This window comes from Larus michahellis, chromosome 1 (genome assembly GCF_964199755.1).
Source record: "Larus michahellis chromosome 1, bLarMic1.1, whole genome shotgun sequence".
NCBI lineage: Eukaryota > Metazoa > Chordata > Aves > Charadriiformes > Laridae > Larus > Larus michahellis.
The window spans coordinates 214,859,290-214,882,719 of NC_133896.1; the positions used below are offsets into that span (position 1 = coordinate 214,859,290).

Genomic DNA, 23,430 nt, shown 5'->3' on the forward strand with positions numbered 1-23,430 from the left:
ATGACAATAATAAAACTTAAATATTGGTCTTTTAAAACAGATAGGTTCAAATTTTTGTGTAAGAAGGAAGTGGACCATTAAAGCAGTTGAAATAATAAAACCAACCCGAACCAAACCACCACCCAGTTAATAAACAAACATGCAGTTAAAATTAAAGGCAGAGTAAATATTTAATGGACCCAACTTTCCTTCTTTTGACTTTATTCTATGAATCGGGCTTAGAAACCATCACTTGGGCTAAAGTGAGTTGGCATTCATATTATTGAGATATTGCGTATCTCAATAATAGATTTGTTGTTTCACTGAAATGCTGAGCAGTATAACTTTCCAAAAGCTCTTTTTGGAACAACCTGACCCAAAGGCTAAAGCTTTTTGTCGAAGGTGAAGTTGTCATGGCATTTGCAATGTGTGTGAATGTGTTTACATTGTAAAAAATACACAGAAATCGGAACCAAAACTATAACTGAAATTTTCTGTAACATTAATGCATAAAACTAGAAATACAGCAAGTAGAAATTGTCTGTAAACTATTATATAAACAACAAGTGTTATTTTTTCTTTGCTTGTACTCAAAGCACCTTATGAAGTGTTAATGCAATTGCATTTCTGCCAGGACTGAAGATGTTATAAGGATGAGGTGTCTCTAAAAGCATTTAATTTGTCTGAATGTGCTCGCAGCAAAACTGTCCCTTTTATCGTTGAGTAAACCGGCACACAGTTAGCTAGAGTTGTTCTGCAATTTGTCCGTAAATTGCATTATTAAGGAAATGTTTAGCCAAAGTGTTGTGGGGACCGTTGAAATGATAACTAAACAGGGTGTTTTGATAGAAAGTCAATATTAAATGTCACCCATTCTGACTCTTTGAACTCCTGTTTACTGCCCAGCTTCGGGAACCACTCTGAGGACACTTGAACTGGAGCCCAGAAGAGAGAGCTCTGTGGTACCAGCACTCTGCTGTATTTCGCCTAGGCATATAGGTGTCATTTTATAGCCTGAATTAACTTTTAGTCACTGACTTGCTGGCAATATAAAATTAATCTTTGTCCAGTGGGACTTCTTAGAACCCTTTTACACATGCTTACCTCAGTGCCATTTTGTCTTTAGTAATGGAATTATACAGGGTTTATTCGTTCTTTGATTTTAAACTGAATCTTGCAAATCCTCATACTCTGATTTAGAGAAAGGCAGCCGTTCCCAACTAAACTGCAACTGGAATGAAGAGGACTTTACTATCCGAAATCTAATACTGTTCCTTCTCCTTCCCTTCCCTCATCATCCTCCAACACCCCTGCCTCCCAAATCCGGTCTTAAATGTTTTTTGGTTTTTTTTTTTTTCATAGAAGTGTACATACAAATATAACTTAGCTTAATATTGGAGGTGGTTGTATGTTCTGATAGTGGAATACTTCTCCGTGTGTTGGGTAAAATCCAGTGTTTAAAAGCAGAATGAGGATTCCAGAAGCCATGACTTTGCAAGACCTACTGCTGCTGTTTTTAAAAGAATAAAAATAAATCATTTCTGAGATGTAGGAGGAGCTTCCCAATAACATCTCCTGCATGGGATGTCTTCTGCTCACCAATCTGTACTCACCTTCTTCTTGCCAGCTGAATTCCTTATGAGGTCCACTTGAAATTCTCTTCCTTATGTTGATCTGCAGCTGAGAACTCCTTGCTCCACTCCCTGTGCCTGGCTGCTAAGAAGTTTTGAGTAGAGACTGTGATCATATGGATATCTGTACCACTGAATCTTTCTTCTTCCTTAGTTTCATGGTCATCCAGGTTTGATCAGAAGATCATTGGGACACATTTTACAGTATTACCAAGTACTCTTATGGTTTCGTAGAGATGCTGCTTAGTGCTGTCAATATTTATGCTGAGGCTCAAAGAGCCTTCCTTCTGAGGCATTTCGTGAGCAGCTAAAATAATAAAGTCGCTTGGAAAATATTTTAAGCCTAATTGGAAACATGTTTTAAAAAGCTGTAACTATGTAAGACAAGAAGGAAAGCTCAGTCTTCAAGCTGTGGTGAAAAATATCCTCAGGAGACTGAATACATTTGGTGTCCTTTTTTTTTTTTTTTTTTCATTCCCAGCAAATAATAATAAGAGCCTGTGCAGCAGCCTTTGAAATGTAAAGGTGACCTGTGAGTACCTTTAGTTAATTAACAAAGCTTAAGGCTTTTTTTCCCCCCTGTTTTTCTAGATATCTTGCGTAGCAAACATGACCACATCATTCATCCTTCCTGTTCTCTGGTTTTAAACTCGTCTGCATGACTTCTCTCTGCTGTGGCAAGAATAGTTACTCTTTGGGATATTGTTTTCAAAATACTTGAGATGAGTGTCATCAAAAGGTGGACATTTTCCTTTTAGAAATATATAAAGGGTTAGTATTCTCATACTTGGGACTCTTACACATGCTCTTGAAATATGAGGGCTTTTTTTAACAAAAATTGTGGTTGCTATATATGTAAGGCAGCCCTGTATCTTGCTGCTGCTTCTGACATCATGAACCAGGGCTTAAGAAAGTCAGGAATAGAAACCAGCTTCCAGAATCCATTCTTGAGAGCCATAGCCTTAAAAAAAAAATAATAATAGTGTAACAAAACTCAGTGCAAGCCCTTATGGAAGTGAAAGGAGTTGTTTATTTCCAGTTGAACAGATTTCGCTCACAGTCACTGTAGCGTAGATTTTACTTCCATGTGCTTTCAGCTGTGTCCTCAAAAGGGTCAAGATGTATAAAGTGCTGGGGCTGGAGTTGCTTAATGTGACACAGGATGGGACACAGTTGAGTCCTCATCATGTCTCTTGGATTCATCTGGATTTTTCCAGCACTGAACCGATACTTGTGGACTGTACATGTGTACCGCTTAGGAGTTGAAAAGTGTTTGAGACCTTTCCTCTAGGTATTTTGTCTCATCCCTCTTATGGCTTGGGCAAAATTCCTGATTCTCCTTGGTTTTTTTGTTTTTTCTTATCTGGGGACTTAACACCAGTTTCTTGATCTTCTTGTTACCTTATCTTAGGCTTAGTCTTCCTCTTCTTGCTATCTGGTAATTTGAATGAAACCACATTTACCACGCTATGTAGCAATTAGTATGTGCAATTCCGTTAATTCTCTCTGTTGCTTGTTTTTGCACGTGTTCACATGCATACTTCATTTATCCCTTCTTAACATTTTTGTTACCGGTCTTCACAAGATCTAAGACTCTCTTTCCCCAAGGAAAAACTTCTAGCTTGGTCTGCTGTGGACAGTAGAAGACAGTTTCTGGCTTCCACACCAGCTTAAAGGGTGTTCATCATTTAGAAATGGGCAGGATTCTGCCTTTTCAAGAAAACTCAATTGCTTTCGGCCTTATGTAAGCAGAATGTTTGTCCCTTCTGTACAAAATGATGGAAGATTCAGAGCTCTAAACATGAGAGTTGACAGGCGTTTTTGCTAACAGAAAACTGGAAGTACTTCTCACAAAGTGGCATTGGGTAACTTCCCGGATGCGTGGTGTTACACCAGATGAGGAAAACTGAAATTGCCTGAAGGTCCCCCTAATTTTGGCTCTCTTTTTAGAAATCTTTTAAACTGTGAAAATAGCCCTGGTTATGTTATGTTATGTGGTTGACTTGGAGCTCCTCCGCAGAAAACTAGACAAGTGGCTTCCTTTTCAGAACACAAGGCCTATATTTTATAATGAGTTTTTATGGCTGTGCTGAAGAGGTAACGTTTCCATGTTTTATTTAATTTTACTATCTTGACAGAGTAATCGGACTATTATATTTTGCTTTTGATAATTTTAATAGACTCGCTCCTTCCTGTTGAGTAGTGAGGGGCTGACTCTTGTTTATTCTTTTCTACAGGTTAGTGAACGTGGTGGAAAACCCACCAACTTTGAGGTGAACACTTTGCAATGTACAACTTAATTGTTTAAAAACTATCACAGCTGCAAAGTCTGTAAACTGGGTGGTTATGAGATGGAACTAGAGGACTGACCCATGTTCAGTGTTTCATTTATTCAGGGCCATGACTGAGCAAATAAACCAAAATTTTCTGCACTGTGCTCTTTCGTGTATTTCCCATTTTGGGAGGAAAAGTAAAGCTAATTACCGACAAAAACCCACAAGAGTTAATGAAGCTATTTATCACCATGTATTTTTGTCACTGTCACAAGGCTTGGTGTGTATCCCAAGGGAAATCTTGCCCATGCATTAATAATCAGTCGTATTGTTCTACTTTCATCAACTCTGCCAGTGCTTATTAGGATTTACTTAGTGGAAAAGAGTACCAAGTTTAAGTCATTAAAGTTGTGATTATTCTCCACAAATTTTTATTGATTTTTGGGCACCTTTCATATACCAAAATACAAAGGGGAGCCTTGTCCAGCTTTACGGGTCTAGGCTGTGCCTTCTACTCTGGCCTGCTACAGGCCATTAATGATTAGTCTCAATATATGGCTTAGTTTATTACTGATAAATAGAGATACTAAACTCCAGGTAAAACTAACTTGCATCTCCCTCAAGAAAAAAAGTGTAGAACTAAATAAAATAGCATTCTAACATGTCTGAAGAAAGCAAACAGGCTAATGTTGACTTAAAAAAAATTGATAGTAGAAAATGCTTTCTTTTCTGCCTCTTCCTTTTCCCTTTAGCTACTGCCAAACTTTAAATACAAGTGACAATTCTTTGCTTCTCTTGCTGGTCTGAAAATGCCTAGAGACAGCATAAAATACATCCATATGGTGCTGAATACTTAGATCAGTGTCACAGCAGGCTTTTATCCAGTCGTCCTTCAATATCTAGTTGTCAGCTTTAAAACTTTTTTTTTTTTTCATAGTGTGGCATTAGGATCTTGGTGGAGTGGTTGCATAAAAGGTAGAATCCTTTGGGAGAATTGTTACTGTGCTTGTTAGAGGCAATTTTTTGTCCATTTTCTATCCCTGGGGAATGTGTATGTGAGGTTTAACAAAGCTTAACATTATTTCAGAGTGCATCATGTGATTGTATTGGGTAGTGCATGCAGTTTTTCAGGAGCTGCGGCGTCACGGATGCTGAGGCTAGCTGAGCAAGACTTGGGGTACGCTGCTTGAAAGCAATTAGCGACAATCATAATGAGGATGTTCTGGCAGGTGTTGCGCAAAAGGACCCTGGTGCCAGAAGGACCGGTGTTTCATGTTCAGGAGAGCTAGGCAGGTTCTTCTCTGACCTGCATAGGGAGGCTGTTAGCTTTTTATATAGTACAATTGTGCTTTTAATATTTCAGGCTCTGCGTTGTGACACTGAGGATGTTCTCTTGAGTGTTTCCTGTTGGCTGAGAATTGTCTGGTTCCTTTCTGTTTCAGAGATGGTCTGTGAACAAGTGTTTCCTGGGGTCTGCATCCCACCACTGCAGCCTGAAATCAAGAGGGGCTCAACAGCCAGTTGCAAGGACAGTATTTTTCACACCTTTCCTGGCCCACATTTCCCCAAAAGGCTTCCAGAGGTATTAGCAGATGATCTTGATCAGCAGAGCCTAGTTCAGGACACAACATACTTCAACATACACTGCTTTAAAAGGGTGGTGTGAAAATTTGAGCAACCTGGAGATGCTAAACTGTTAAAATATGAGTGAGCCAGTTCAGCTGTCAAAGGGGAAGGCAGAATCTTTTAGCGAGATGTGACCATAAGACCTCTCCCACAGAACAAGGGGCTTTTCCACTTGTCGGTGTGTCTGCTCGCATCTTTTTCAGTGGCAGTTTCTCTCTGAGCTTTTTTTCTCAGCGTTAAGAGCAGGTTCCCTTGGGGAAGGGAAGTCTAACCTGAGGTTTTTAGAATGAAAACCAACAAAGTTGGTACTAACCAACATCTACTGCAAGATGTCCCTGTCTGTGGAAGGGGGCTCGGACAAGACAGTCTTTAAAGGTCCCTTCTAACCCAAACCATTCCGTAGTAACTCTTTTGCCAAATACGCACATAAAGCTGAAATAGTGTACAATGGGAATTAGACAGGGAACATTTATAGTGCAAGATTAGGACTAAAGTGAAAACTTTTTCATTTAAGGAAAAAGACAGCAGTCTTTTAATAGCTTTCACTGATTAGCTGTGCATTCTTTGTTATGGAGATGAAAACATTAACAGTGTTCAACCAGGTTTAAACACAAGCGTGTGTCTATCCAAATGTGTAGCTAATCTAAAGTCAGGCTGAGAAATACAAATTTGAGACATGAACCAATTCTCAACTGCTAGGTTTTGGAAAGCTTTTTTCTTTCTCTTCTGGAGAGGGAAAAAATAAATCCTCAAGTTTTGCAAATTTTCTCTGCAGTGGATTGTATTGACTTTTACTTAAGAACAAGATTGGGAGTGTAGTTTCACAGAGTTGATGTTTTCTGTGATCTCTACAGTAATATTAGAAGGAAAAAGAAATCTGGACTAGAAACCTGACACAAACTAATTCTTCTATTAATGCAGATGCAGAACCTCTCAAATTCCCTTGAATATATTCACAGTTGTATTGTGGCAGGCTGAACTCGGAAGGACAATTTTCTCATGGAGCGCGGTACTCGATACTTGTGAAAATTTAATACCTGTGCCAAAATCTATTGCAAAATCCCACTGGAAGACAGTCGCTGTAGCCAGGGCAGCTTTTCAGGCCTTGGTTTTGCTAATCCCTGTGAATGAAGCACCAAAAGCAGGTGTCCGTGTATCAGCATAGATAATCTGCTATCTGCGGGACTTTAATTAGTGACTGAGAATCTTCTTCCTATTTAGTGGGCCAATAAATTAAATATATATTGTCAGGGACAACCCAGGTATCAAAGATAATTTTTTACTGTTGAGACAGGATCCTTTCCTGTTAAGTTCTGAGCTTGTTGAACCAGAGCTGGTGGTTTCCTTAGGATGAAATAAGAAGCCAAGTTGGAAAAACTGGTGTTGCTTAAGCTTCTGCATTTGTGTAACACCAGTGTTCACATGTTACAGGCCTTGTTAGGCATGGTTATTAGCAAAAGTCTGGGAAAAAATACTTTCTGGGTCAGAAAAGTGCTTCAACCTCAATGCCTTTCTGTCTTGGGTGAAGTATTGTGGCACAAGCAGGGCCTCATCGCTTCCGTTAGGAAAACAGCACTGTGTACATCCTCTTCTGAGGTACTCAAAGAAAAGACTGAATGAAAATTAATGTTAATGAGCTTTTCAGACTAACATGTATTTTCATAGTCATCTTTTTTATAAGGCAGTTACTGAAGTGTTAATCATTTGATTACTGGTTGTTGTAGATAAGGGAGTAATTGGTCCTTTTTTGTAAATTATGGAAACGCTTGACAGGAAAGAGCAGTCGGCCAGGCAGCAGCCATGAAAACTCTTGTTTGTGTGGGTTATTGCCTGGAGAGATTGACTGGAACTAAAACCCCTTTGCTCTGATGACATCGGGGTTGTGACAAAATTATATTTCCTATTTGCTTCTCAGTAGCAAGGGCATGTCTTCCTGCAAGGTCTCAAATGGTTGTGAAACTTGCATAATTTTGGGCATCGCTTGAAACACGTATTCATCAATTTCTATTAGAAGCCATTAAAAAATTAATCTTTGGCTGTGGCCGGGGAGAGGAGTTGAATCTTTGCCTCCTGAGTGACAAATAGCTTTAGTGGTGTCAACTGTTGGAAGACGTTTCACTGAGACTTAAGGAGCTGCAAATTTCACTGATTTCCTGGGGCTATAACAAATATAGACACAGTAGATATTTTTGCCATAACTCTTCAGAATCCTTCAGGAAAATCATATCGTGCCCTCTCTTGCTGAAAGGATACACATTGAGTGAACAGCAACGCCTGTGAAATGCAGGATCATTGCATCTTTTTTTCATATGCTTAGCGTTTAAAATGGTGCTACTGTGAAAATGGACTTGCTTCCTTTCTTTGTGTCCCTGTTATTGTAGCATGTGAGAATAAGCTGCAGATGATATCAGCCGTTCACATAATAGCTTTATGTGTGCTCATCTGCTAGGTAGGTGTCATTCCTTGTTATATCATGCTACTTCACTCAACTCTGTTGCTTCCCTTCCTGCTGTTCTGCACCAGACAGTCATAAATATTCATGCAGGCTTCCTACCATCCATTTAGGCTTGTATACCTAGCTTATGGTCTGTTCTAGTTCGTTAAATGCAGGCTTTTTTTAACACCGGAGTGCTGAAGGCTGTCTAGTGAGCTAAAAGGCTGATGTCACAGTTTCTGGTTTGTGAAATTGCTGGCAACTGCGAAGATATTGAGGCATTAAAATATTTTGCTCGGAAATTCTTCCATCACAAAGAGTTGACCAAAGTTGAAGGCCCTTGGTTGTTACATGCTAAAAAGAAAATGGTAATTTCCTCAGCAGCAAACGTTCTGCCCATGCTGTTTCTTACGTAATTGTAATAATGAGTAAAACTCGTCTTTGCACCTTAAGCAGATGCTTGGCTGTAATAAAACTGTCTCAATTTGCCTTGAGAAGTCCAGTTTGGATAGAATCTTTGTAAGGGACTAAGGGAATTGAATTTACAATGAGAAAATAAGTAATTTTTGTTCAGTATCTTTCAGTACATTAAAATATTCGGGGCTCTGTGTAGAAGGGAAAGGAAAACGGGGTGTTTCTGAGGCCAGTTACCCTCTTGGTCATTGAACTCGTTCGGTGGCCAGATCTCATTGAATTCATCACCATTTGGTGTAGAGCCCTGCACTTGGTTTTCTTCACTGGGGCAATGCCATTACTGTTCATCTGGGAAGGTGTTAAAATATGTGTTTAAAAAAAAAAAAAAGTTAATTTTTAAGAAGATCAACGCTCCCAGCACCTTATTGGAACAGGATCTCAATGATGAGCATGAGCATGGTAGTCTTAACCTGAGCCAGGAGGTTGGGCGCTGATATTACTTCACACTCTGAATTTGGGACTTTAAGGTTAGTAAAGATTTAAGATTCTATGTAATGTCCAATACTATACCCTAGGATGGAAAAAAGAAAATTGTTCAGGATTACCTTGGGCTTCCTGAAGTCTCTTGTATTATCCAGTCCATTAATTTCTGTAGAGTTACTACTAATTTTGATTGCTTCTGATATCAGTAGTCTTTGAACAACTGTGGTGATGGCTGTGGTCAGTTATTTCTTCTTGTTTTGTCAACTGATAGCTAAAAAATGTAAATAGAAAATATGCAAATGTGAAGCACCCCTTTCCCTGTAGTTCACTAAGGGCAGGCTGCTACGAGAATGAAACTGAAATGATGGGAATCCTCTGCTGCCAGTTTCTGGGGGCTCACCTGTGTTAAAACATCTGATACCAAATAATGCCCAGTCAGTCCAAGCCGTCACAAACAAATGCAATGTGGAAAGTCTCTGCCAGTGCTGGAGCCCACAAGGGCAGGGAAGGGTGATGCATCTTTTCAAAGGTGGTAGATTTAGAGAAAGTCCTTATGGGCCTTACGCTAGTGAATTTCAGCATGTGTTTTACCTGTGGTTTACTGTCTTGATCTGTTGCTCTGTTTTAATTCAGGGAGGAAAAGGAAGAGAGGAAGTGCCAGAGCAGGGTGTCATTGCTGGCAGCTTGAGCTTTCTTCTTTCCTCACCTCCAGTTGTAAGAGGCTACGGACTGGAGATACTGTTTTGTATGAAATAACACTCGGAGGGGACAGTTATTCCTTAGACGACTTCTTCCTTTGAATTTGAATCAAAAGGAAGCCATTGCTGTGTACCTGCTACCTTGGTGCTGGTTTCATGCCTTTTTGCAGACTCGTAACTGCTAATTTTGATTAGTGTAGTGCACATCCCTAGAATTATTGAATAGCATGTGTATTGCAGTGTATTTTACAGATACGTGGACTGATCCAGCTGTGCTAGCAATGTGCAAGGTGTACGATGTGTACTGCAGGAGAGCGGTAAGCTGATTTACCTACTCTGCTTTGTGGGTACCTACTCTGCTTTGTGGGTACCAGCCAGTGATTCTCAAATTGAGTGCTATAGACTACCAGCAATCCCTCAGGTCAAAGCAATTGATCCAGGACTGTATCAAACAGTTTTCAATACTGCTTTTAATTAAAGAAGGAAAAAAAAAGCTTTGTTGTGGGTGGTGACCTGAAAAGAAATTAAGGATTGGCAGGGATTCATTGGGCTAAAAAGGTCAGCTGCAGTTGTTTGACATTGTTATTGATTGTGTTTGCCTTTCTAGAATTACTTTTCAGGGTAGGATGCCATAAAACCTACACAAATAAACTGCCAAAAAACCCTTTCGGAGTTGGTTGCTCTGTTGTCTGTTCTTTCCCCCTGCAACCATGTATGAGCTGCTGGCTGCTGCCAGCACCATCTTTGCTGTTGTTTTTTCACTGTGTGATGATCTGTTGTTGGCAAAGCAACAGTTCGTTTCCTGTGCCGCTGCCTCCCATTTACTCTGTGCAGAGGACTCTGAGCACAGAGGTTTGTGGACTTCAGTCTTCTGCAGCCCGTAGAACCTGCTTTTAAGTTCTTGAAGGACTTCAAGTGGCTGGACCTGCTGGGAAGTAGTTCTGAGGAGAAAGATCTGGGGGTCCTGGTAGACAGTAAATTATCCACGAGCCAACAATGTGCCGTTGTTGCCAAAAAGGCCAATGGAATCCTGGGCTGCATAGGGAAGAGTGTGGCCAGTAGGTCGAAGGAGGTCATTCTCCCCCTCTACTCTGCACTGGTGAGGCCACAACTGGACTACTGTGTCCAGTTTTGGGCTCCCCAGTTCAAGAGGGACAGGGAACTGCTGGAGAGAGTCCAGCGAAGGGCAGCTAAGATGATTGAGGGACTGGAGCATCTCCCTTATGAGGAAAGGCTGAAAGAGCTGGGACTCTTTAGCCTGGAGAAGAGAAGGCTGAGGGGAGACCTTATTAATGTTTACAAGTATCTAAAGGGTGGGTTGAAGGAGGATGGTGCCAGACTCTTTTCAGTGTTTCCCAGTAACAGGACGAGGGGCTATGGGCACAAGTTGGAACATAGGAAGTTCTGTTCAAATACACGGAAAAACTTCTTTACGTTGAGGGTGAGAGAGCACTGGAACAGGCTTTCCCGGGAGGTTGTGGAGTCTCCTTCTCTGGAGATTTTCAAGACCTGCCTGGATGCAGTCTTGAGTAATGTGCTCTAGGCAATCCTGCTCTAGCAGGGGAGTTGGATAGATGATCTCTAGAGGTCCCTTCCAACTCTGAAGATTCTGTGTGACTTTGGCTTATTTTTTTTGCATTTTAAAAGCATTCTTATGATGGACCAAAATGTCTACTGAACCGCCAAAGAAATATGTAATTATCAATGTTTTGCATCAGCAAATTATCTTCAGATCTTCGCTGGCCCATAGTTCCTCTGTAGAGCAATGTAGCTGCAAATTTCCTTTGTCAAAGAAGTTGCAATTAAAACAGAAGTGACAAAACTACTGGAAGTGTATTAAATGGGCTTTTTATTGAGAGCATGCTCCTTGCTCAGGGCTCCCTGTGCGTTGCTGCATCTGAAGGTGACGGATTCACTCTAGGTGCTTTAAATTCCTTTGCTGATCTTCCTGTGTTTGATCTAGGTTGCAAGCTTCGGTGCATTGTTTTCATTCTATTTCAAATGAGTACAAAAAATATAATCGATTAAAATCCAGGTGAGTTGCCTCTGTTCTCCAGGATGAATGAAATAAAAATATATTTAAAGTAGAAAATGATGGAACATCATTATTACTAAAATTATTTACAACAAACCCAAGCTGTTCCATGTTTTTCTAGGTCTTGTTTGTTTTCATGTAACTTTCTGGATATTCTACATTAAATTCCTAAACAGAATCTTAAATTCTGTCTTAAAGAAGCAAATCTGTTTAAAAGGACAAGAGTATAATAATTTATAACCTAGATATTTAGCTAGGCTGGGAAAAAATTAAAAGAGGCTATTTGAACCATTTTGTTTGTACATAAAGAAGCCATTGCTGCTTTGGTATAATGCAGGAACCACTGAAGTAGTACAAAAGCGACTTGCACAATTTTTGTAGTGTTCACAGTACAAAATGTTGTTATTTCCTGGAATCAATGGGGGCAGCCGTTCCATTTCAGCAACCAGGCTGGGAGGCCATCCTTCAGCCAGCTTTATCCGGCATAGCCAAAACATGCCATGAAAATGTCTGATAAATGCACGTTTAATATTGCCCTTTGCTCTTAAAATAATAATAATAATAATAATAAATCTATAGCCATACTTTTTTTTTTAATTAAAAGTAACTTTTTTTTTTACCCAATTGTATTTTTTAGTTGTAAACAAAGCTGCTTACTGAGGGTACAGCCATGGATATATTTCAAGAAGGTTTATTCTTTGTGGGCTTTCTTCTGATTTTTTTTCCCCTGGATTTTTTTTTTTATTTACTGGGGACTTGGGGATGCAGAGTATTGGCTCAGATGGGCCTTTGGTCTGATCTCATCTGGCGTCTTGGATCAGGAAAGAAATGTCAGAATAAAAGAGGTTTGACAGTAGAGCAGAAGTGGAATCAAAGGGGAAAAAACCAACTTAAGGGTAAAAAATTCTTTAATTAGAGCAAGGAGGCGAGACCAAGGGTAAATCATGCTTGACCAATCTGATAGCTTTCTATGATGTTATGACTGGTTGGCTGGATGAGGGGAGAGCCATAGATGTTATCTGCCTTGACTTTAGCAAGGCTTTTGACACTGTCTCCTGTAACATCCTCATTAGGAAGCTGAGGAAGTGTGGGCTAGATGAGGTGACAGTGAGGTGGATCGAGAGCTGGCTGTGTGACAGGACTCAGAGGGTTGTGATCAGCGGCATAGAGTCTAGTTGGAGGCCTGTAACCAGTGGTGTCCCCCAGGGGTCAATACTTGGTCCAATTGTGTTCAGTATATTCATTAATGACTTGGATGATGGGACAGAGTGTATCCTCAGCAAGTTTGCTGATGATACCAAACTGGGAGGGGTGGCTGACTCTCCAGAGGGCCGTGCTGCCATCCAGCGTGACCTGGACAGGCTGGAGAGCTGGGCAGAGAAGAACCTAATGAGGTTCAACAAAAGCAAGTGCAAGGTCCTGCACCTGGGGAGGAAGAATGCTAAGCACCAGTATAGGTTAGGGGTGGACCTGCTGGGAAGTATTTCTGAGAAGGATCTGGGGGTCCTGGTAGACAGTAAATTATCCATGAGCCAACAATGTGCCCTTGTAGCCAAAAAGGCCAATGGAATGCTGGGCTGCATAGGGAAGAGTGTGGCCAGTAGGTCGAAGGAGGTCATTCTCCCCCTCTACTCTGCACTGGTGAGGCCACAACTGGACTACTGTGTCCAGTTTTGGGCTCCCCAGTTCAAGAGAGACAGGGAGCTACTGGAGAGAGTCCAGCGAAGGGCAACAAAGATGATGGAGGGACTGGAGCATCTCCCTTATGAGGAAAGGCTGAGAGAGCTGGGACTCTCTAGCCCGGAGAAGGGAAGGCTGAGGGGAGACCTTATTATGGCATATTAGTATCTAAAGGGTGGGTTGAAGGAGGATGGTGCCAGACTCTTTTCAGTGGTTCCCAGTAACAGGACGAGGGGTAATGGGCACAAGCTGGAACATAAGAAGTTCTGTTCAAATACACGGAAAAACTTCTTTACGGTGAGGGTGACAGAGCACTGGAACAGGCTTTCCCGGGAGGTTGTGGAGTCCCCTTCTCTGGAGACTTTCAAGACCTGCCTGGATGCAGTCATGAGTAATGTGCTCTAGGCAATCCTGCTTTATCAGGGGAGTTGGATAGATGATCTCTAGAGGTCCCTTCCAACTCTGAAGATTCTGTGATTCTGTGACCACATCAACTCTGCCTTTTACGGCTGGTCTCTGTCACTAGACTTGATGCTGTCCTTAGAGTTCCTCAGCTGCGGCTATGGATAAACTTAATCTTACTGAGAATTTGTTAGATGAATGCAGTCGTCTGCCTCTGTCAGTGTTTTTGGGATAATGAATGAGTTTTGTTTCTTGCTTTGGGGGAACTGGGTGAAATTTCCATAGCTTGACAGTGAAGAGCAGAGGAGGATTTATTTTTTTTAAAAGAAGTTGCTTTAATCACTTTAATACAGCATTTCTGTTTTAAGAGCTCAGACTGACATACCTAAAAATATTCTTCTTGATTGCTGGCTCATACAGATCATTTTAAGTCAACTATAAGCATCTTCCTTTTGGGGCTTCTTTTTAAATAAAAATCTAAAAATGGTTTTCATGCATTCATAATTCAGTATATTGTTCTTAGCAATGCTTTTTCCTCAAGGCTTGTTGCCTTGGGTTGTTTTTTCCAGATCTGGATTAGCAAGCGCTCTGATCCTCAGCATTAGATCTTTGAGTTTCAGCAACTCTTTTAAGCATTGGGTCTCAAGTACCAGCAAATTTGAGCATGAAACTTGATGTGAGGCCAGTAGTTGGAAGATCTTGGAGCCGTATCTTTCGACAGAACTCCTTGAGTGGTATCGGGTCATCTGTTTCGAGAGGTGAGGGCAGAACAGAACTTGACTTCTCAGTAAGAAATACAGTTCCTTGTCAGCATCTCCGTTATTGCTGGATAAGCTGTGTTATGGTGTGCCTAGTAAAGGAAATATTTCCAGTGAAGATTTTAAGGTGAGTTTATCTGTGAAAGAAAGTTGTAGCGTTACGGGGATTTATCCTTCAGCCAGATTTTAAGGGAGCTTTGCAAAGGGCAAGTGAAATTTTGGGATTACACTGCCATTTCTCTGTATGTGTGATGAAGCGACTTTCTTCATCTTCCTCTCTCTAACTTGCGCTTTTAGCAAGTTGGATCTCCGTTAACCACGTCTGCCTCTGAGAACTGGGAGAGGCCAAGTGGAATTTTTTAGCTTTACAATGAAAAGGCTGGATAGAAGGATTGGTTTTGAGATTATTTTGTTTTGCAGATGTTTCTTGGTTTATTATTTATTGCTGTTGCTTTGAAAGTGCTAAACAACAACTAGTATGAACTCGGAGATTTAAGTGTGACTTTTCTGGAAGAATCCTTGGGCAAGATGTAAATCTCTTACATTAGAGAGGCAAGTACATGCCTAAGAAAATGAAATGGGGAGGGCCATGAAGATGCTGTGAGAGCTGGAGCCCCCCTGTTGTGAGGACAGACTGGGAGAGCTGGGGGTGTTCAGCCTGGAGAAGAGAAGGCTCCGTGGAGACCTTGGAGCCCCTTCCAGTCCCTCAAGGGGCTCCAGAAAAGCTGGGGAAGGACTCTGGATCAGGGAGGGGAGTGATGGTGATAGGATGAGGGGGAACGGTTTTAAACTGAAAGAGGGGAGATTTAGATTAGAGATTAGGAAGAAATTCTTTGCTGTGAGGGTGGTGAGCCCCTGGCCCAGGTTGCCCAGAGAAGCTGTGGCTGCCCCATCCCTGGAGGGGTTCAAGGCCAGGTTGGCCGGGGCTTGGAGCAACCTGGTCTGGTGGGAGGTGTCCCTGCCCAGGGCAGGGGGTTGGAACTGGATGATCTTTAAGGTCCCTTCCAACCCAAACCATTCTATGATTCTAGGTCCTGCTCCTCTTGTGCATCATACAGTGCAAGTGGCACAATCCCAATTACTTTTCTTTTGTAGGTCACTCTTGACTGTTGCCTGAGCCCTTTGCAGACTCCGCCTGGCAACAAATGACTTTCTAATCCCATACTGTCAGGGAGATGATTTGTATTACCTAATGGGTCTCTTCCATCCCTGTCTCTCATGTGAGTCTCCCCAGGGACTCGTTACAGCCCGCAGCATGGAGTGCTGCCTGCAGTGCTGCCAGCAGTAGCCGGTGGCACGTATTCCGCATGCACTGATGCGGAGGAGTTGTTGGTACCCGCAGTTAATCAATGTCATTAGTGGTGGTTGGCATTGGACATACAAATCTCCAGGATGCAAGGCCCCAGAAGCGGGACAAGGCAGTCTCCAAGAATCAGATGAACGACCTTGAAATCTCTCCAGTCGCTGCTGTCAGATCAAAGTTGCTGGAACTATGAGATTAGCGTATTGATTTCATCTTGCAGATGAATGCTCTTTCTGAAATAAGTGCTAGGCAGTGGCTCAAGGCTTCCAGACAAAGAGTATCGATCAGGTTGACTCCATTAGCTGTTGAAGGCTTTGAATTTGGGCCCTCATAGTTAATGGCAATTTCGCTGTTAGGAACTTCACAAGTTCCTGTCTTTTAACTCAGTTACGTGTCTTGGATACTTTGCTGTTTGCCACTGATTCAGCTGCTGATTTAGGAGGCTGTTCGTATTTGGGCGTCTGCTTTTTTCTGTGCTGAACCAGTGATCAGACCTTTCCTTTTAGGAGTTTCCTATTTTTGTATACCAGAACAGCCACTTCTTTCTGTCGCTTAGTATATTAAAACATTGCAGTTTATCAGAATTAATGCGGATGAATGCTTCCACTTATTGCTTTGTACAGCAAAACACTTCTCTCTCTGCGCTTCCCCCAGCCTCTCAGGAAAAAGCACCACACAGTATTTTTAACCTGTTCAGCTTAGATGGTTAGAGGGTGAGTAGCCAATTCGGTACGGGAGCCACCAGTGTTCTCTAGGTCCACATTCTTCCAGAGCTGGTACAGCTGAAGAAAACCATCTGAGCAAGTTGGATACAAGCTTAAAAACTCCCATGAGAACTGGTTGCCTTCCCATCCAGGACTGTACGTTGATAATCTCTGCACTTAAGCAATGGTGTCTGAGCCACAGCTGTGTGATTAGGAGCTGGGCGTTGTTTTCGTTGGATCAAAAGCTTGAAGCAGCAGAAAACTCATCTAATGAAACCCATGCTGCTACTGTTATTCAGCCACTTAATGACAGTTTCCAAAATTGATGTTCAGGAGGTGCAGCATTGGAACAAATGATTTCTTTGGTTAATCACTTATTTTCTTAGCTTCCCTATGCTTCAAAAAATTCTTGGATGCCTTGCATGTGAATTCGTACACTGGAATGATATCTGACAACTCTGTGTGCAAAGGAACGGAGGAGACTCCACTGCCCAGCAGAATTTCAGAGTTTAATTACCCTCAGTTTCGAGATTACATGCCTTTTCTGGTAGGACTTTGTTTGGACTTGGCTTTCAGCTGTTTGATCTTGATCTACAGAAAGAAAAGAGGCTGGAGACCATCTTTCCTTATCACTATGTTACTTCTCTGCTGTTCGTCACCTTTCAGTTCTGGTAAACTGTGCAAGCTGCCTTTTTTATCTTGCCAAAAAGCTCCTTCTCAACTCCTGAATTGAGGTTTTTGCTCCAGCCAAAGCTGTGCACTGCAGTAAAACCCCATTCGCAGCATTTCCTCCCCCACCTTTATTCCTTCAAGGATAATGTTAACTTTTTTTTTTTTCGTCCCAGCAGCATTCCAGAAATACTTTGGCCCAAAGGATGTTGTATGCTACTGCATTGCTGACTAATGCTGCCCTGGACATATTTGTGTGTTGAAATTTTTCCAAGAGATTAAATTAACCCAGTAGATTTTTAAAAAACCACACTGCTTAATGAAACAAAGAGGAAGTCTTGACTGTCTTATCTGCTTCCTTTGGTTATAACCCCCAGATTGCTTACGGAGTTGTTTGCAATCTGTATTTTAAGCAGCCAGTTGTTCTTGGCTGTGTGTATTACCTTGTGCTACTTCTCCCTGCTGAGCTTCATTTTCCTCTTGAGGTCACTTTGCATTTTTTGAGATTATTTTGAATTCTGATTCTGTCCTCTAACTTGCTTGCAGTCACTCCCAAATTAATGCCTTCTGTGAATTTGATAAGCATACAGCCAGAAGACAGAACGGAAAGCAAGTGAAAATATGTAACAGAATGGGATTCAGACTCTCCTGCAGATCCTCAGTCAACAAATCGGTTCTTTTTTTGGTAATGTTCTTTATTATTGTTATATTTATTTCTTTTTAAAGTCATGGACAGGAGCTTAACACTTGGTTGTGACGTTCCTATTAAAAACTGATGTAAAAATAAAACTCATGCAAGAGCCCAGGGGCTCGACTCCAAAAGCAAATGGCGAACTGTGGCTCAGTGGCCCTTCTGTTGCTCTGCCAAGGGAGGGGAAAAACATCAGCTATTTCTGCAGGTTGGGGTGTGCTAAATTCCTTACTGGGAATTCAGTTTGTAACTATTGTAGTAGGTCCATCGTAAATACAGTTAGCACGTTTAAGTACTTGGTATGCTCACAAAATCATGTGTGACAGTGCTTTAGCTATGACTAGCCCAGGGGCCAGTGCTATGCCTCCGTATGGGAAAAATGGGATCAACATAATTGACAATAGATTAATTTCTGTGTGGTTTTGTTCCCTGTTCAAGCTCTCTGAAATGGGGCTTTGAGCAGCACGGCTTCCACAGGAGAAGCGGCATATGCATCCACATCACTTTAGTGTGCAACAGATGGTATATGAATCCTAAGGTGATTCATCCGGCTATTTTTTGTAGGGCTGGGGATAGTTTCTGCCATTGGCAGGCAGGGCGGCGTGTGTGGGGAGGCTGGGGAGAGGTGAGATGGTGTGAAGTATTAGGAGTGGCTCTTTTTTAAAGAGGGAATATTTAAAGCCTGTAACCCTCTGGACAAGGTGTTTGTTTATATAATCTAAACTTGTGAATTTCTGAAGAGAAGATTCACTGACTTTTCCTTTTAATTATAGATACAGTGGGAATTGTGAGCTTTCACTTCTGCCAGGATTTTTCAAGCAAGTTTTTTTTTTTTAAAGGAGAAATGGTGATGCTTCAGTAATCATTGTGGAATTGAAACTCTAAGCAGTTGGTATTAATATTAGCTTGATCTGGTGCCATTGACATGCTATGTAAAGGAAACCTCGGTCTGTTTGCAAAGGAAATGTCTTAGATCTGAAGTGCATTAAGACACTCTATCCGAACATCAGTTGAAGGAGATATTTAAATATAAGCAAGCCAAGGGGCACCTTATTTTTCCCCTATGTTTTGTGAAATGGGTGAAGGTAGGGTGGGGAAGCTCAAAGAATATGAAATAGAAAATCTTTTCAGATTTTATAGTTTCTAGACAGATTCCGTCCAGGGCATCTCAGTGTACAGTGGGAAGGGAAATGTCTTCCTAAGACTTCATTGTTCTTCACGGGCTGTTGTGACTTACCAAAGAAAATTATTTCATGGGTTTGATTACATCTCCTTGTGCCTCTAAAGAATTCAGTTTGACTGTTGGCATCAGTGGCCACGTGAGGAAAAGCCAGCTTGTTTGTGGTGCCGCAAACCCGTTACTGGGATTTATAGTGTATGCCGCAGTGGGAAGGTATTGGATTTGCTGGTCTCTGTCTCTGGAGGATTTGAGTTGCTGGGTCTGGAGTGAAACCCTCCTCCTCTCCCAGCCTGTGGCTGTTTGACCTGCACCAGCTTGTGCTGTTCTTCAACACATCCGTGGGGGCCTGGGACAAATTTGAATAAGGGATTCAGGAATCCTGCCCATCTGAGATGTGTTGCTTCTGAATACCTACTCACCGAAGGGAATATTTGCTCTACCTTTGTGAAGGCAGCTTTTTAACTTTGGGGGAAACCTGATTATGCCTATGGAGGGGAATATGTTAAAAACACACGCAGGAATTCAAATCTTGACACTTGGGAAAATCCTTTTCTCAAAGGCTGTCTACTGGTTTGTTGTTAGTTTAGCACTTCTACAGAGTTAACTGAAGTTTGGAGATGGATTAAAATGCTGCTTAGTACAATCCTGCAGATTTTGTTGAAAGTTTTACACTAAGATTTGAAGAAAAAAAAAAAAAAAAAAAAACAGAAAAAACCCCAAAACCAGACACCACCACCAGCCTTCCCCCACCAGAATTTTGGCTTAAATTCCGCATCTCTCTTGATGGTCATCCTTGCAGACTAACATCTCTACAACCTTATTTGAAGAACGCAAGCTTTGACTCGTGCACATCTAACTGCCTTTTATCTGTACCTGCAGTGTTTGATGGCCAACGTAAGTCATACATAAGTCTCCCCTGCCAATTCCAGCTGCAAGGAGGTTAGACGGAAACAACTGGAGGTGATATATTCTTGAGTAACTTCAGTTGTTTCCTAAGTAATTTCCCTACAATTAGGAGTATTTAAATATATTGAAATGAGTCAAGTTGAGATGTTCCGGCTCCTGCTGGTCCCCTCCAGGTGAAGGTGGTATGAAGTAGGAAGAAGTTGGCCATTGATTATGAGTTAGGCTTTGTCCCAGCTCAGCTGTATCGCTGGTTTTACAGAGAGTAGAAGGTAACTTTTGTGACAGTGATTGTTTTAAAATGAACCTCATATTACTTGTCTTATGGTCCCTTCCAACCCGAACCATTCTGTGATTCTATGAAAATGAGATTGCAAGGTAGCCTGATACCTGGCTGGAATGTTATGATATACACAGTTTATGTAGATCTCAGTTATGAAATGATCTTGCCGTATTTTGTGGTTTTACTTGGCCAAGCTGAGTGGCAGCTACAGACGAGCTGCAGCATCACAAATGGCTGCATGAAAAAGGCTTCACCGCTGTCCCTGTTGAGTATCAGGTGTGGCTGCACATGCTGCAGTGACACCTTCTGATGGCAGTGCCAACTGCCTTCCTGCTGCTGAACAGGCAAGCAAACACACCAGTCACGAGCTGCAGCCATCACTGGGGTGGATAATGGCATTTTTAACAGCATATGAACCTGCTGATACAAAAAGGTATAGTGAAATACCCTGTCAAAGGAAGGGTGAAGTTAATGGAGTGATCAGGACTGCAGGAATTGTGGGCAGATGGTAAACAAGCCTCTCAACAATGATGCTCCTCAATCTTGTCTTATGCTACCGTGATGATACAGCAGGGACTGCCATTTGTGTGACAAATACAGAGAGTGTCACATTGAGGAGGTGCACAGCGAGATGTATTTTAAAGCGACATAGCTGCCTTGTTCTGTGAGTGAGAAGGGCTGTCTTGTGTATAATAATTTGTTGTCGGGGTTGTCAGACCTATTACGTGTGTTCATTTAGTTCAACTGAAATCTCTGAATGACGTGGTAGAAACTGGAACAATCAAATTATCTCAATTTTCGTCTTGAATCGTGGATGTTTAAGAGTAAAACTGCTGCTCGGGAATGATACAGGTGCCAGCCTTTTTCAGAAAAATGTACCTATTAGTGACCCTGTGATTGTAAAGACTACTCTTTTGCTTGTGGGGAGTTTAATTGCACAGTATGGATCTGTTGGACACAGAGTAAAACTCCTCCTGAAACCATTTTTAAATCCCTCGCTTAATACTTTCACTGAAATTGTTCCTTGAATCTGTGTTTTTTTTTCTTTTTTCAGTGGGGAAGACTTCTTTGATCACCAGGTTCATGTATGACAGCTTTGACAACACCTACCAGGTAAATTCATCCATATTATTGTCTTCTGTATGGCCCTTTTGTTGTTGTGTCTTCCATTGCAGGAAGATTCCATTTGATTGCAATGGATAAGAGTTGGTACACTGACCAAATTCTTAACTGTAAAATCTCTAATTTGTGTATTTTAATAGTCTTTCAGAATGGCATTTCAGTGTTGGATTTTGCTTGAGTAGCTTATCAGCTACTGGCAGCGGGATGAGCTGTGGTTCGAAAGGATAGGCTTCTTAGGTATTCCCAAATGATAGCAGTTGTTCAGTCTACCATTTTTCTTTTCACACCATTTGCTACCAAAGCATCAGATGTAATGCCTCTGTGGGGAAAATGTAACAGGTACCCCGGCTCTTAAAAAAGAAGCAAGCTGAGCTGCAAAGAGGTGAACAAGGACTTGCAGAGCAGAAAGCAGTGGATTGTAAGGCTTGGGCGTTCTTTAGGACGCTATTTTGTTCTGTCTGCTGGAACAAAGACCACAAAACTCATTGTTGTCCACGTCCCCATCCTGTGACTGCTTGCTTATGCTTAGTTATTTATTATTTAAACAAGATCGGGTTGGCAAGGTTGGGGCTGAAGCAATGATCGTCTTTTATTCCAATTGGCCCTGCAGCCCCCTCACTGCTTTGTGTTTGGTAACGAGTCAGTTCAAGTTGACACAAGCTAACTTTTCTAAATTCTAGGAGATGCATTGTTGCCCACTCCCAGAATTTAGGATGAGCTTGAAAAGGTGACAAGCTATAAACGTACTTTAGCTTCACAAAGTGCGTCTTGTTCAAACAGAACGTGTTTCATGACTTGGTTACAGTTGGTGACGTTCTGAATACACTAAGCTGAGAAAAATCTGTTCCCTGATGAATGTGAAGGGTTTTTTGGGGGGGTGGGAGGAGGAGGTAATGGGAAAAAAAGAAGAAAAATGCTGCGACTCTTCTGTTACTTAGTGTCTATACAAGTATCTCCTTTAAATCTCTTTACCCCTTAGTGATTTCCTTCCTGCCTCTTCAGTAATTCCTCATTGCTGCTGCTAGGCAAGTTGGGGAGAATGAGATGTAAGTTCTCCCTTAACTACGGGAGAAGCAAAGCTTCTATGGTGTAGGAGGGCTAGAGTACACATCATTGCTCCCAAGGGAGCAAACATCCTTTCAAATTCTACCCACTGTAATTACATGGACATGTGAATGCAGTTCTTTTATTTAATCTGTTCTTTTTTTCCACAGCATTTTTCTTTCAGGTCTGCTCCTTCTCTCTACGGAACTTGCGTCCTAGTTCTTTCTTGAAGAGGTTTGACCCTCTGTGCTTTATGATAATGTAGTTGTCTCCATGGGAAGCTGGTCTGACATAATATCCTAAATGATTGCAAAATGAATGAGTGGGACTTAAAACAGTAAGAAATCTTAAGGGCTTACAAGATAGCTTCAATTTAGCTATCATTGGTAAGTGCGTAGTTTGGGTGGTAATGTACTTGGTATAGTGTCATTCATCCAAAGACCTCTGTTTTACTGAAGTCATGACTGAGGTAGGGCGGTATGTCCTGTTTTGCTACAGCTGTAAGAAAGAATGAGTCATAAAAGCTCCAGTAATTTGGCCAAAATCACACTACATGTTAGTGTCAAACCAGAATATAAATTTCTCAATGCCCAGCATTATATAGAGACCTCTCAAAGCCAGGTACTTGAGTGATAATGCATATCGGACCGTATACGTGGTTAAGCGTAGCTGTAGGTTAGTTGATGGATGATTTGCTCGTTCTGGACATTTTTGATAAATTTTGAATGCATATTTTCTGAAAGCTGACACAACCTATCATTTTAACAAGGTTTTTTGTGTTCAGCTGGTAAAAATAGAAGGCTGCCGTTTAATAAAATCTGTGCTGTGCATTAGTTTTCTTTTGCTTGCTGCTAGATAAGAGGAATTCAGCTATTGCCCGTAGCTTATTAATAAGCTGTTTTCGTGAAAGCGGCACTGTGAATCAAACAAGAACTCGCTGTACTGTGTCAAGGAAACCCGAACACCTGAAATAAAATTGTGCCATTGGTGGTGTATATTTTACCAGGAGTGATTCCAATCCATGGACATTCTGGGAGAGATTTTCCTTGTTCTGTGGCACCGTATATGATGTATAATGAAAGACCAACATTGGCAAACATGGTGATTCTCTGTGTGTT

At 41.5% G+C, this 23,430-nt stretch overlaps 1 protein-coding gene across 3 annotated transcripts in view; it reads left to right on the forward strand.

Annotated features, from left to right (window-relative positions):
• RAB6A (RAB6A, member RAS oncogene family) overlaps window positions 1–23,430 on the forward strand; it is a 70,634-nt gene that overhangs the window by 21,176 nt on the left and 26,028 nt on the right. For all 3 annotated transcript variants that reach the window (XM_074572267.1, XM_074572268.1, XM_074572269.1), the window contains exon 2: window positions 21,201–21,259. In XM_074572267.1, coding sequence (XP_074428368.1) covers window positions 21,201–21,259 — 59 coding nt within the window. The remainder of the gene's footprint in view (window positions 1–21,200; window positions 21,260–23,430) is intronic.